Source organism: Leptopilina heterotoma, unplaced genomic scaffold (assembly GCF_015476425.1).
Source record: "Leptopilina heterotoma isolate Lh14 unplaced genomic scaffold, ASM1547642v1 Lhet_368, whole genome shotgun sequence".
Classification (NCBI taxonomy): domain Eukaryota; kingdom Metazoa; phylum Arthropoda; class Insecta; order Hymenoptera; family Figitidae; genus Leptopilina; species Leptopilina heterotoma.
This window is the reverse complement of record NW_025111047.1, coordinates 41,181-57,676: the sequence shown is the minus strand read 5'-3', so window position 1 is coordinate 57,676 and position 16,496 is coordinate 41,181. Positions and strand designations below refer to the sequence as shown.

General features: G+C 29.4%; 1 protein-coding gene across 1 annotated transcript in view; it reads left to right on the top strand.

The window, feature by feature from the left end:
* Nucleotides 1-16,496, top strand: part of LOC122505742 — a 169,378-nt gene that overhangs the window by 123,690 nt on the left and 29,192 nt on the right. The window contains exons 5-7 of the mRNA XM_043617553.1: nucleotides 6,663-6,898; nucleotides 7,114-7,292; nucleotides 12,690-12,845. Of these exons, the coding sequence (XP_043473488.1) occupies nucleotides 6,663-6,898; nucleotides 7,114-7,292; nucleotides 12,690-12,845 (571 nt within the window). The remainder of the gene's footprint in view (nucleotides 1-6,662; nucleotides 6,899-7,113; nucleotides 7,293-12,689; nucleotides 12,846-16,496) is intronic.

The window sequence follows — 16,496 nt, the reverse complement described above, 5'->3', positions numbered from 1 at the left end:
CAAAAGAATAAAATACATAATACAAAAGATCTAAAACAGAACATAACAATTTTTTTTAATATAATTTAATCCGAATTTATGTCGAATACTGCTTTTGCGAATGTTTGGTCTTGGGACCTGACTGGTCTATTATAAACTTTATTAAACATTGCTGAGTTAGAAGACCAGCCATCAGTTTTTCTAATCAGATCTAAACTAACTTCTTTCGAAAAGGGGGTTGATGTACTCGTATGCCTAGTTGAGTGGCTTGCAAACACATTAGTATCTATTCCACTGTCGGTTAGTGTCTTTTTTATCTACCTACTTAGTGTTTGACTAGTAATTGCTTTGTGCGGATTTTTTAGTGAAATAAATATAGTGTTACTTACGATATTTTTTATTCCTAATGCACAAAAGTGGCGATTTCAGATAGCAGACGACAGGGAATAAAAGTCAGTCACTTGTTCGACTTATATGAAAATGGCGGCCGTTTTCTCCCTTGGGCAAAAATAACGCATGGGATCAGCGGTTATGTTTGCACATGGGAGAAAATGGACGCCATTTTCATATGGTCGAACAAATGAGTGACTTTACTCCCTGTCGTCAGCTATCTAAAAGCGCCATTTTTATGCATGTGGGATAAAAAATTATTAGTTGATCCTCTTAGTTTTTTGGTTAGTTCGATATATTTTATTAATGTGGAGGCTACGCATAATTCGGGTTTTTGTCTAAAAAAAGGTACTAGCAATACGGGTTGAGGCTGCTCTGGTTATTTATCTAATCTCCTTGAACGAGGCTCGAAATATAATTATATAATTTAGGGTATTTTGTAGGGTAGTGCTGTGACTTACACTCACAGCGCGAACTTCGAAAGCTTCCTATATCGTACGGTAATAGACCAACAGTACACAGTCAATTCGAGTCAGGAAACGTGGAATCAAAAGATTCAAGAGGACAGAATTGATGGTGAGAAAACAGAATTGGCCGTATTCCCCAATACAGTTTTCAGGCAAAAACCTATTGGGGGAAACTCACCAACAATTCTATTCGATCACATACAATTCTGCTCTTTTACTGGGGGGTCATACCAATAGAGCATTAACTCTACGAAATGAGAAAGTCTCTCTACCATTGGCATACGTTTTATAAATGCGAAAATAGTATAGCTATACAGTTAATAAAATTTCACAACTCACTTCAAGATTTATACACGAAGAAAATGAAAGTAACGTCACATAATTATTAATATTTCTTTAGAGTGATAAGACCCTTCAATAGTCACAATTTCAACCTTGTAACTATTTTCGTTCAAAAGGTAATGCATATTAATAGTTTTGGCTGTTTAATATTTATCTTCAGTCTCCCCCATTGTATTATTAGGTTTTTATTGTTAGTTAATTAAATCATTATATTAATTACTAATTTTAACTTTCCTGAAACTATAAAACGCGTCACTATGAGTTGATCTAGAGTAAAAGAGCAGAGACCCAAGATAAAAATAAATTCCTCTGGCACAGTTTAAAATTATAATTGTTTATAACTTTAAGGGCATCCGGGAAATAATACTGGTTTCGTGATAGACGTCTCATTTAAAAAGAAAAGAATATTTTGAGTCGGGATTTTTTGGTAAATATAGAGAAATGCTCTGGTACCAGCGGTCCTCTCGGAATTTAGAGAAATTTTGATAAATAATTATTGAAAAAAATTGTTTAAATATACGGAAAAAAGGGGTTTTTCACGGTTCAGTATAGACGTCTCATTTTGAGAGGATAAAATATTTCGGGTTCATATTTGGAGGGGTGATAGAGGAAGACTCTGAGAGGAGCGGCCCTCTCCGTTTTTGCAATAATTTTGCGAGGAAATTATTTTATTAACGATTGAAAGTGGAGTAATTTGAGATTAATACATTTCCTTAGTTCAAGTCGCGACCACTTCCGAGAATTGGCGCCACCTCCTTGACCACTGACACATAGATCCACTTGTCTGTGTGCTCGCCGCCATATTGTCTCTCACTTTCGCCAAAAATCCAACTTTTGTAATTTCGTTTTTCAATATTTATTTCAAAAATTACTTGCAATATTCGAGAATATTCTTTATCATCATGAATTCCCCTAATTATCATGATAAATCCGAACTAAATATCTCTAATTATTTAGGAGTGAGACGACACGCGGGAAAACACTTTTTGGGCTCGATTTTTCCCGGATGCCCTTAAGAAAATTTTTTTTATTCAAAAAACTGTATGACATTATTTTTAATACAAAAGCGTTAGAAAAAAGTAAGTTGCATTGTAAAAATAATTATTTTAATTTGAGCTTATCCGTTTGGCAAAGCCTGACAAGGTTTACTCTAAAAAAGAGATTATTTTTAGGAATAATAATTTGTTATTTAAATTAATTAAGAGTGTTCGATGGTCTCTTAAATTTCTAGTTTATGTTTGTTCTACAGTTATCGTCCAATAAAAATGGCACTGACCGATTAAAATTACGAACCCACTTGGCTTCTGGACGAACCGCAGACCCCAGCTCAAAGACTATGTCTGTGAATGATCCTTTTTCTAGGCAGTACTCAACCAACCTGCAAACTTTAATTGGCGGATTATTCTTACTATCATATGGAAAATATGTCGATCCAACGACCGTCTTATCAATACCCTCTAGGTCAGATACCACCGCCATCAGATCTGCAGAACACAGATTTAACAGTGGAGTTGCATTATTGACCTTCGGAAGAATACACGCTCTAGGTATGACAGCTAGAGTCCCTATAACAAACCAGACAAGCTCCTGGACATAGCGAGGTGCCTGTGTGCATCCTAGTCATACTCCGCAACAATAGTGATGACGAGCCTTTACTATGATGCAAGTCATTCTGTATAACGGTGAGCTTACAAACAGTGAATTATGTTTGTTTTTCTCCTATCACCATTTTCTCAGAAATCGCAGTAAGGCTTGAAATCGAGAGCCTTCATAGCCCTCGCTTGGCTCTCAGCGACCTGCATAACCAGAAAAAAATGTCTGCCAATTGTGTCAGCGAGAAGTTGTACCGCTCAAGAGTTTGTCAGACCACTTTGCACGTCCTCCTGTTTTCCCGGAATCCGTACGGTAGCCTTTACCATCCTCTGTAGTATCTCTACCCACTATCTTTTAATTTCACTCCTTCTCAGGGCCTAAGTTCAGATACAAATTATGTGAGCTATGCTTTAGCTAGCTTTAGCCTGGCACCCTGTTGGACCGACTTTGGTCTCATATTATTTTCTTTTTCCAAGGGTGGTGCGGTGCGTCTTGGCCAATTTTTTTCGACCCAGTATAGTTTTTTACACCCGAGGAATTCAAGGGATTAGTTCCGGCATTCTGCCGTTTCCTCTTCAAATTTCAACTTTCAGGAAATTTTCGGTGTCGTGTGAGTTATGAGTATCGTATTGGGACGACAAGCAGGTTTTTAGAAAAATATCCTGTTTTTTATGATTGTGGGACAGTATAGATAGAAATAATCATTACGTACAAACAGAATGGTCCAAAAAACATCTTTTTCACCAGGTTAAAAAAATATTATCAGAAAACTTCTGATTTAACCCTCAAACGTTCAACATCACCTTTGCATATTTACAGAGATCTCTGATGTAAAATTAAAAAAAGGAATTTGTGATAGGCCAAAAATTCGCAAACTTTTAAAAGATGATAAATTTATCACTGTAATGAGCAAAATTGAGAAAAATAAATGGCTGAAAGTTATAGATAACTTTCTTGGTAATCATAACCCTCTGGACACGGAAACGTCTTTGTTCTAGAAACGTTTCTAAAACGTTTTTAGTAATAGTAGATGATATGCAGTAGGATCTTTCAATAGTGCAGTTCTGAACAGTGCAGTCATTAGTGAGTTGAGTAGACAAGGGGTTTCGGGAGGCAAAGGGAAAGAGAATCTGTGACGTCGAATACAGTGCCGTCGCGCATTTCATTATTTAGTATCATTTAGTGGTGCCTGGTATTTAGTAGTAGGGGACCCTTAATTTTCTTGACATGGACCTGAATGTTTTAGTTTTTGTTTGCTTCGAACAGTGCACAATATTCCCGACGACTGCACTATTGAAAGATCCTACTGTAATTACAAAATTTTAAAAATTGGATACTTAATGAGTTTGAAGCTTTATTCTCTAAATTCACATATAAAAAAGTTTCACAACAATTTAACAGACCGCTATTAAGGCGCCATTCTAAAATAGCGGCACAGGAGCCATTTTTGTAATTCATATTTTTTTCCAGGAGCTCCGCGGCACGCAGTATAAGTAAATGTAAATTTCAGTCTAGGACAAAATAAAAATTTTTTCTTTAACAACATGAGAATAGATACAGAAATACGTAGGGGATTTTCAAAATATTGATTTTTGTGTAATTTGTAATCATTTGAAGAGAAAACTCACTTTTCGAGCAAAAAAACGACACTTAATTGTTTATAACAATTGTTTAAATCTACTTATCAAAAAACCGCTACGCATTTCTCTTAAAAATTAAATTTTTAAGATGTAGTAGAAAACCCGATTGAAAATATTGAAAATTGTTTGAGTTATGCTGCGTGCCGATTTCAGAAACTGTGTTTTGAGAAAAAACGTGTTTAAGGGGTAAATTTTTTTTAAGTAATTATTAACTATGTATTCAAGTAAAAAATTACAAATTGTCATTAATTAATATTTCAAATTGCGACACAGCAACCATTCTCGTAATGCATGTTTTATGCAAGGTAAAGTTCTTCTCCGTTAAAAAAGCTTGAAATTTTAATAAAATCAATTTCGAATATGTATAAAACATGAGATTTATATTTTATAAGATTCAGAAAATTTTTTAAACTAATAAAAAAATCTATTTTTTGAAATGACTACAGTGGTGTAACCCCTTAAAAGGAAAACCACTGCACATGCCTTTTGAAGACAAACGAGTGCATTACCATAAACTTAGTCTTTAATAAATTAAAAATAATATAATTATGTATAATAATTACATTACTAATATAATTCAAAATTATTTCACCCTTTTTTTAAATCTAAGTCTATTAAGTGTATTATTAAGTATCTAAACCCATTAATGCCCATGGGCACAGGAAAGCTGATATCAAAAAAATAACAATTGGAATCCTGGCATGGGGTCTAATAATAATTTTTGACGTTAAAAATTTTGTTTAAAAAAATTTATTTAAACAATTTGTTATAAACAAATTAAGAAAAATTTCATAAAAAACTGATAGCGCCAAACGATTCAACGCGAAAAACTACTACGAGAACATATATTACATACTTTTTAAAAAAAGACCTATTGTTATAAAAATGTTATAAACAATTAGCCTGCATAAATACTCATTCCAGCCCATGAACACAGAAACGCAGATATCAAAAAAGTAACTATTGGGATCCTGGCATGGGGTATAATAATAATTTTTGACGTTAACAATTTGGTTTAAAAAATTTTTTTTTGTTATAAACAAATTAAGAAAAATTTCATAAAAAACTGATAGCGCCAAACGATTCAACGCGAAAAACTACTACGAGAACATATATTACATACTTTTTAAAAAAAGACCTATTGTTATAAAAATGTTATAAACAATTAGCCTGCATAAATACTCATTCCAGCCCATGAACACAGAAACGCAGATATCAAAAAAGTAACTATTGGGATCCTGGCATGGGGTATAATAATAATTTTTGACGTTAACAATTTGGTTTAAAAAATTTTTTTTTGTTATAAACAAATTAAAAAAATTTTAATTTGTTATAAACAAATTAAGAAAAATTGATTTTTATAAAAAACTGATAGCACCATTCGATTCTACGCGAAAAACTACTACGAGAACATATATTATGCTAAAAATCAGTTTTTCTTCATTTGTTTATAAAAAATTGTTTAAACAAATTTTTTTAAACAATTTTTAACGTCAAAAATTATTATTAGACCCCATGCCAGGATCTCAATTGTTACTTTTTTTATATCTGCGTTTCTGTGCCCATGGGCTGGAACGAGTATTCATGCAGGCTAATTGTTTATAACATTTTTATAACAATAGGTCTTTTTTAAAAAATTATGTAACATATGTTCTCGTAGTAGTTTTTCGCGTAGAATCGAATGGCGCTATCAGTTTTTTATGAAAATCAGTTTTTCTTAATTTGTTTATAACAAATTGTTTAAACAAATTTTTTTAAACAAAATTTTTAACGTCAAAAATTATTATTAGATCCCATGCCAGGATCCTCATTTTATTTTTTTTAAATCTGCGTTCCTGTGCCCATGGGTATTAATGGGTTAAGCGTTTAGCTTTCATGCTCCAAATTACATTTCAAATTTGGGGCCGAAAAATCTTACATTGTTGCTTTTATCTACTGAAAAAGTTTGTCCGTGAACATCCCCATTTAAATAATTTGTCCGCCATTTAAATTTTATAAATCTAATTGACGCGCAGGATATTTTTTTGTGGGGGTGTGTAATTAATAATGATTTTAATATATATATATATATATAACTTATTTTGTTAAAAATAATGAAAAAAGGATAAAAATATTTTTTGAAAACTTCAATATATGTAATTTTAATAATTATTAACATTTTTATGAATGTTCATAATAATATTTAGTATTTAGCACAATCAACTATTCTACATGGGACGATTTTAATTTAAAATTTATTAACATTTCGTAGAGCACTCATCTCAAGGATAGGAAGCAACATTTCTCTACCATCAACTTTAAACCAGGATCAGGATTTAACTTTAAATAATCCATCAGTATATAATCAAATAGCACAAATTGCTCCTTTAAATTTAACTGAGTCAAAAGAAAATTTAGACTCTGGAAATAATAATTTAGAAAAGTTATTGAAATTAACCCCTGTAAATGCTGAAAACATTATTCCACTTTCAAATTTGAATGTTAATGGTAAATATTTAAAAATATATTCTGCTTAAATTTAATTAATTTTTATTCTTTCCTATTTCATATTTTTATTTTCTCTTCAATATCAATGTTATTAGTATCTCCTTATTTGCATAATTTAATGAGCAAAATAAACATAATTTTCTGTTTACTTAAATTTCATTAATTTCGTTTTACTTTCAGTTTAAGTTGTATTTAGAAAGTATTTTGCATTTTAGGAAGAATTTCAGTAAAAACAGTACAAAATCGGTCATGTCCTAAAAGAAATAGCCATGCTCCTCATGCAGAATTTATATCTTCCATAAGTATACTTTACGCTAAGTTATTAATAGTTGTTGGGGTTGCTATTCCAGTAACGGCAAGTGTAAGTCAACAAGTTCCTCCTGCTTTGGATCAGGTAAACTTATAATGTAATTATTCATTTGGAAAAATATCTTTTTTATTTCACTATTTTCAACTGAAGTCTGAAAAAATATTTTAAAGGAATGGTAAAAAATAGCTACATTCCTACAAAAAAAAAGTTTAATGTTTTGAATATAAAATAAGAAGGAGATAAATATTATTCTACATGGAGAAAAAAAATATCCCTATTTTTTTGAAAATAAAAAAATGTTTAGAGGTCACTCAAAGCGCTCAAATTTTCCCATGTAAAATGCATTGGGAAAAAACACTTTTTCGTAGAATTGGTATAGAATCCTTAAAAATTAATATTTTTTATTCAGCAAACTCTGTTTCTCTTCAAAAGACTTCAAAGAATAGTGCTAAATTGTTTATTTAATCATTTTTTAATATTAACTATTTTTTATAGTTCCCCAAAGAAACACCATAAATTTAAAAATTACAAAAAAATCGTTAAAAAATATTTTTTACTATTTTTACCAAAGTTTTTTTTAGATTATGAATTATATTATTATTATTATTATTATTATTATTATTGCTTATTTGTTTAAACAAATTATTATTGTTTATTTACAACTTTTTATCTAATTGAGCTACAGAGTTGCGATTTTTTCTGAATTTTGTAACTTTTCAGGACGAATGTAATCAGTTACTTACAACAAACGAAGAATAATAATTTTATTAATTGTTTAAATAAATTACTATTGTTTAACTTTAATTTTTATCAAAATGAGCTAGAGTTGCAAACTTTTTCTCAATTGTACATTTAATTTTTTTGTGAGGTAAGATTTAATGTAAGACTTAATTATCGAGTAAAAATAGTGAACAATAAATTTATTAATTATAAAAATGTTAAGTACAAAAATTTTTATTTACATCATTAAAATTATTACTGCGATAGCTTCAAATTTAAAATAACAATTTGTTTAAACAATTGGTAAAATTATAATTCTTAAATTGTTGTTAGTAACTAGTTACATTTAGCTTGGAAAGATGCGAAATTGAGAAAAAATTGCAACTCTATAGCTCAATTTGATAAAAAGTGGAAGTTAAACAATAGTAATTTGTTTAATCAATTGGTAAAATTATTATTTTTAGTTTGTTGTTAGAAACTGGTTATAATCGGCTTGAAAAGTTGCAAAATTCAGAAAAAATCGCAACTCTGTAGCTCAATTTTCTAAAAAGATAAAATTAAACAATAGTAATTTGTTTAAACAATTGGTAAATTAATATTCTTAGTCAGGTGATAGTGACTGGTTACATTCGACCTGAAAAGTTGCAAAATTGAGAAAAAATCGCAACTCTTTAGCTCAATTAGATAAAAAGTTGTAAATAAACAATAATAACTCAGGACCACAACATTTTTTTAAAGGACGTATTGACCAAACCATGGTTTTATATGTTCTTTGGGTCGCTTAATTCGAATCCGAACTCAGTGTTCAGCCATCACGTCAAGTTTCTTCACAAATTAATAAAATTCGAAAATAACTGACTGTAAACAAGATTTAAATAAAAATAAGCAGAAGATTCTATTAAAAAACAACTTTAAAACATTGAAAAAATATTATATTCAAAATTAAAGATGTCGGATCCAATATGGCGTCGATTTTTCTAAAATTTACCCAATTCGCCTGAAACTTGTTACTTGGGGGTTTTTGAGGTTGCTAAATACGAATTTCACTCCAATATGGCTGAACAATTTTTTAAAAAAATATTGGATTTACCTGGAACGTTATACTCGGGGGGTTTTAAGGTCACTGAATACGAATTCCACCTTAGTTTTTAAAAATTCAAAATCTGATAAATTTTTAACTAATTTGTTAGCCATATTGGATCCGCCATTTTGGATTCTTTAAAACTAAGGTAAAATTCGTATTCAGCGACCCCAAAAACCCCGAAGTAACAAGTTTTGAATAAATCTGATAAATTTTTTAAAAATACGTCAGCCATATTGGATCCGCCATTTTATGAATTTTAAAAAACTAAGGTGAAATTCGTATTCAGCGACCCCAAAAACCTTCGAGTAACAAGTTTCAAGTAAATCTGATAAATTTTTAAAAAATTCGACAGCCGTATTGGATCCGCCATTTTGAAAAAACTTGACGTGATGTCGGAAAACTGAGTTTGGATTCGAATTAAGCGACCCAAAAAACATATAAAAACCATGGTCCGGTCAATACTTTAATTAAAAAAACTTTTGTGGTTCTGTGTAATTTGTTTAAACAAATTAGGAATTACATGGAATAATGTTTAAAAATCAATATTTGTGTTATTTATTCATAATCTAGGAAAAACTTTGATAATAATAGTAAAAAAAATTTTAAACGATTTTTTTGTAATTTTGAAATTTATGGGGTTTTTTTGGGGCACTATAAAAAATAGTTAATTTTAAACAGTGATAAAATAAACAATTTAGCACTATTCTTTGAAGTCTTCTGAAGAGAAACAGAGTTTTCTGAATTAAAAATATTGATTTTCAAGGATTCTATACCAATTCTAAGAAAAAGTGTTTTTTCTCCATGCATTTTACATGGGAAACTTTAAGCGCTTTGAGTGACCTCTAAACATTTTTTTATTTTCAAAAAAATAGGGATATTTTTTTCCATATAGAACAATCCTAGGGGATGAGAGCATTAAACTTCCGATTTTATTTTTTTCCCATGCATTTTTGGACCACCCTAATATACATATAACTAAGTAATTTACATACGGGAATTTCATTGAAATATAGATGAAAATGATACGAAAATATAGATTTACAATTAAATTCAGGAAGGTCATGTTATTCAGTGGTCACGTGTTCCCATAGTGAAGTATATGGAGCACGTGACCACTGAATAACATAACCTTAACTATTAACGCCCACCAGGACGCAAAATGTACCATGATTTCACGACTCTTATTCTGTATGAAATAATTAGTTAAAAATTTTAGGAAATACCATTTCCGACGTAAAATTTATTGCTCTTTCTGAATATGAAGCTAAAATTTGTTTATAATTATTTAAAAAAAATAATAACAATTTTATTGCAAAAAAACACACTTTTTTATGAAAAAGAAATTTTTCAATTATTATTTTGACATGAAAAACTAAAGAATATGGTCTCCAAAGCACAAAATATCGCGTCCTCGAACTCTCAGCTATAAAAATCCATAATTGCTTTTTATTAAATTCAAGATGCCGGATATGAAAATGGCCATTTTTCCAAAATGCAAAAGGCCGAAAAAATTTTCAGGTAATGTTTTTCAGAAGTTATTAGATTTGATTGAAAATAGTTACTTGAGGGTTTTTTTGGTCGCTGATTACGAATCTGATATTACTTTTTAAAAATTCAAAATGTCGAATCCAATATGGCGGACATATTTTTTAAAAAGTGATTGCATTTGCTTGAAAATAGTTACTCGGCGGTTTTTGGGGTCGCTCATTACGAATCTGATATCAATTTTTCAAAATTCAAAATGGCGGATCTCATATGGCGGACAATTTTTTAAAAAGTGATTAAATTTGCTTGAAAATGGTTACTCGGAAGTTCTTGGGGTCGCTGATTACGAATCTGATGTTACTTTTTTAAAATTCAAAATGGCGGATCCAATATGGCGGACATTAACCTTGAGAGGGCCGGGGTGGCCACTATAGTGGCCACCATTAATTTTCACTACTATTTTCATCGAATTGACTTTTTCTTTAATTTTACTTAATAAAAAACTAGTAAAATTTTTAAAAATTTTCCGGCCCTCTAAAGGTTAAAAAAGTAGCTTTTTTGCACATCGACCTCCTTGCGGTAAGATTTGGGCAACGTCATTAAAATTTTGTTGACGGCTAACGGACGTGGAGGATAAACATAATATTGTTCTGATGTCAGATTCGTAATTAACATCCTCAAAAACCCCCGCGTAACTATTTTCAAGCGAATCTAATCACTTTTTAAAAAATTGTCCGCCATATTGGATCCGCTATTTTGAATTTGAAAGAAGTGACAACAGATTCGTAACCAGCATCCCCAAAAACCCCCGAATGGTCAATTTAAAGCCAATCCAATCAGTTTTTAAAAAAATTACCGGCATATTGGATCCGCCATTTTGAATTTTGAAAAAGTAACATCAGATTCGTAATCAGCGACCCTAAAAACCCCCGAGTAACTATTTTCAAGCAAGTCCAGTCACTTTTTAACCCTTTGAGGACCAGTGTTGCTTTCAGGCAAATGGACATTTTTTTATTAACTCGGGCATAAATTTCTTAATCTTCAAAACTGAATATTGAAACAATAATTTTCACATAGTCTGGAAAATTTCGTATCACAAACACTGGTCTTTAAGTAAAAAACTTCAATAACTTTCCCTGAAAAGTTTGCTTAAAAATGAAAAATCGCGATTTTTTAAGAAAAAATTTAGTCCTCAAAGGGTTAAAAAATATGTCCGCCATATTGGATCCACCATTTTAAATTTTGAAAAAGTGATATTAGGTTCGTAATCAGCGACCCCGAAAACCCCCGAGTAACTATTTTCAAGCAAATCCAATCACTTTTTAAAAAATATGTCCGCCATATTGGATCCGCCATTTTGAATTTTAAAAAAGTAACATCAGATTCGTAATCAGCGACCCCAAGAACTTCCGAGTAACCATTTTCAAGCAAATTTAATCACTTTTTAAAAAATTGTCCGCCATATTGGATCCGCCATTTTGAATTTTGAAAAATTGATATCAGATTCGTAATGAGCGACCCCAAAAACCGCCGAGTAACTATTTTCAAGCAAATCCAATCACTTTTTAAAAAATATGTCCGCCATATTGGATTCGACATTTTGAATTTTTAAAAAGTAACATCAGATTCGTAATCAGCGACCACAAAAACCCCCGAGTAACTATTTTCAATCAAATCTAATAACTTTTGAAAAACATTACCTGAAAATTTTTTTCGGCCTTTTGCATTTTGGTAAAATGGCCATTTTCATATCCGCCATCTTGAATTTAATAAAAAACAATTATGGATTTTTATAGCTGAGATTTCGAGGACGCGATATTTTGTGCTTTGGAGACCATATTCTTTAGTTTTTCATGTCAAAATAATAATTGAAAAATTTTTTTTTCATAAAAAGTGTGTTTTTTTGCAATAAAATTGTTATAAATTTTTTTGAGATAATTATAAACAAATTTTAGCTTCCTATTCAGAAAGAGCGATAAATTTTACGTCGGAAATGGTATTTCCTAAAATTTTAACTAATTATTTCATACAAAATAAGAGTCGTGAAATCATGGTACATTTTGCGTCCTGGTGGGCGTTAATGGGTTAATTTCTGCCGAATATCGCAATCAATTAACTTTATTGAAGCTTTAACTTTTTTGTAATTATCGCAGAATAAATTTTTAATAATTAATTACAGAATTTTTTTACAGGGATTTTATCTTTACCTTTATATAGTTAGCGTTGTATTCCTCATTACTTTATATTCAACATTACTCAGGGACAAAGCTGTCAAAAATTTATTAGTGAAACATGCCAAACGAGAAGAAAGATGTAACTTCAATGATGATTCAAATATGGAAATTAGTGTAAATAATGAATTAGTTGCATTTAATAAATTTAAATTTGACTCTTATTTGGGTGATTTTCAAATAACTGTTATTTTTTAATAAGATGTTTTTCCGCTAAAATAGTGAACCTTTGACATTCATTACATATTTTAGTACATTTTTGTTATTGAAGTATATGTACATAAATGTTCAAAAGGAAACTACAAGATGTTGAATATTTTTAGAGTTACGATGAAAAACGCAAAAGTGACATGCCACGAACCTGAGTGCCATGGACCAGTAAAAGTAAATTAAAAATAAAATTGAGTAATAAAATCACGATTTCGTTAACGTGTATAGGTACAAAGTAATTAACAATTTAAAACATGAAAAAAGTGCTCGTGTACGTAGAATATCATTATATGTAATAAAAATATTTTTATATGTAAAACATCTAGTTAGATTTGGCTTACAAAGTACTTAATGCTGAATCCACACTAGTTACGTGAAATCAAGAACGGACGAATTTACGTGACGAATAAACGGGGCGTACGCAGTATTGCCAACACAAAGTTCTGACAGAAGAAACTAATGTTAGCTGTCATGATGGGTTATGTTTTTATTTTCTATTTTGTATAATTGAATTGCAAATATTTTACAGTTTTGTGAATTGAGAATGTATTAAAAGTGAAAAAGTATAGATGCCATTTAACAGTGCAAATAATAATAAAAACATCAATTTAATTATTAAATGGATGTATAATTCTATTAAAATTTTAATTTATTATAGATTATCAATGGCAATTAAATACACACATTTATAATTAAAGTGTGTGATAAATCTATTATTTAAATAAATATTATGTTTTAAAATTAAATTGGAGATACGTTAAGTGTAATTTAGAAAGTGAGTTGTTGAGTTATTATTTTCAAAATAAAATTTTATTAATATCACGTTCAAAGTGTACATTATTGGCAGGCTAAATGCTCTTATAGCATTACTTTAAATCTCAAATTAGTTTAAATTATTTCATTTAAGAACAATTTTAAAAAATTGATAACAAGCATAAAATAGAGCATAAAAATTAACAATGAAAAATAATAGAAATTTTGAGAAATTAAATTATTTAATTTTATAGAATTTTGAGTATTTTTTATAAAATTATCAACCTATTGATTATTTATTCGTAGTTAATAAAAATTTTAAATAATTAAAAGCTAGAAATGAATTCACTATTTTTGAACAATTTGAGCATGAAATTTAACAATAAAAGATAATAAGAATTTTAATGAGAAAAATTAAAATTTTTTATAATTTTGAGTATTATTTGTAAAATTATTAACCCATTGATTATTTCTTTGTAATTTACTAAAATTTCTTATTATTAAAAAAAAATTCACTACTTATAAAAAAGAAAATTTCCATAAAAATTTTATTTGTTATTATTGGGTTTAGACTAAGTTTGCCAATACAATTCTGCTCAATCGATTTGAGTATAAATAAACAATATGTTTAATAATAAACCAATGTTTAAAAGAAAATCTCGAAAATTTATTTATACTTAAATAATAACACGTACAAATATTATTAATAATAAAAGAAATTTTAAAAACATTTGTGAATTAGAAAGTCTTAAAGCAAGTTTGACTTTTTAAGAAAGTAAGAACATTCATTTTAATCAAATATATTGGAGAAGAAAATATTCTGCCAGCTTTTCCCTTATTAATATTCTTGGTAGATCACACGATTCATCATTTTCATCATGCTCATCGGCATCATCGGAATTACCATCATCATTATCTTCATCATCGCTCTCAACAATGTCAAAGTCGTCGCCTTCATTTTCATCATTTTTTGCGTCATTGTATTTCTTCCTTATTGTTGTTAACAATTTATCAGTAACATAATGTCTTATCTTCTGGGGAGTAATCTTCTTCCTTTGCAATTAAAAAATTGTGAAGACACACTAAACATTTTACGACGTTAATTGAGGTTTCCAAATTGAAGGCTAATGGTTTGTGAAGTATTCTCCATCTCGCTGTTAAAATTCCAAAGGAATATTCTATTGTCATTCTTGCTCTTGAAAGACTAAAATCAATGTAAGTTTAATTTAAATCGTGAAATAGGGTTGCCACGCAACCTGAAAACCTGGGAATGTCAAGGAATTTTATAAACCTTAAAAGACTCTAAAAAAAGTCAAGGAATTTTGATCGAAATCCTGGAAAATTGTTGTTTTCTACAGCTATTGTGTTTATTCTTGAAATCTAATTTTACTTAAATATTTTTAAAATAATTCAATTTTAAAAGAATTGCACTTACAATTTTGTCAACAGAATTCAATTATTTAAAGATTTGTTGTTAAATTTCTTTATGAATACTTGTAATTAAAATTCTGTAAAAGTAATTTTTTTCAAAAACTTTAATGGAATTTTTTAAAATTATTTGAAGTTTCTAATTTCTAATATATTTCATAGAAAAATGTCAGAATAATCAAAATTTCGTAAAATGAAATTGTAAACAAAAGAATTTTAAAATCCTCAAAGAACTTTTTAAAAAATTATTCTAGATTCAGGGAAAAAGTCAAAGTTTTGTCTGGAAATCAGGGATATATTTGATTTGATAAAATATTAATTTAGTTTTAAAACCTGGAAAAATTCCGGTTTTGATCAGGAAAACCTGGAAAAGTCAGAGAATTTAAATTGATCAAAAGCGTGGCTACCCTGAGTTATTTCTTTATTGTAATTTTCAATGTTTTTAAAATTAATGTAGGAAATACTAATTATATAGTTATATAATACTAATTAAATTATGGAATAAAATTTAAAAATAATAAGACGAAAATATTTTTCTCCACTCAGAATTATATTTGTCGTAATAACAATATAACTTACCGATAGTTGAATATTTCTTCTTTCTGATGAGCAACTCTTTTCGCTGGGTAAGGAATCATTAAATAAGGTCTCAAAGTAAACCCTTCATCACCAATGAAGAAAAATGGAACTTTATCTTCTGTGCCTGGTAAATTTTTTGCAGGAGGCAAGGAATATAATTTTTCTTCTAAAGCTTTTGCTAAGTGAGTTTCTTTAAAGACACTCCTATCGCTTAGAGAGCCTAAAATTGTATAGTATTAATAACAAATTTTTCAATTATTCTAATACAAAGTAAAAAAGTTTTTAATCTCATAAAATTGTTATTTTGTTAAATTTATATTTTTAAGATTTGCCTGAAGTGTAATTATACTTTACCATAATCGCCGATGTCGACCCAACTAAAGCGGTACTCAGCGTCACATATAGCCATTAAGTCAAAACTGCAAAACTTTTTATAATTATAGAAAGTACTTTCAGAGCGTGGAGGCTTACAAATCCTGATGTGCTTGCCATCTAAGGCACCAATGCAATTTGGAAAATTTCATTTTTTTTCGAAAACATTTGCATCATTTTCCCAATCTTGAACCCCTTTCATTTTTATGAATTTTGGAGACAAAACTTCCCAAACATGATACACCACTTCTTTTACTATACCATATGCAGTTGACTTACCAATATAATAAAATTTACTTAGAGTTTTAAAACTGTCCCCATGTGCTAAAAACCTATACAGAATGAATAAATAAAACATGACAAAGGTGGAAACGTGAAAAATTCTCAAACTTTAAAAAGGTGAAAACATTATTTCAAGAAGGTCCG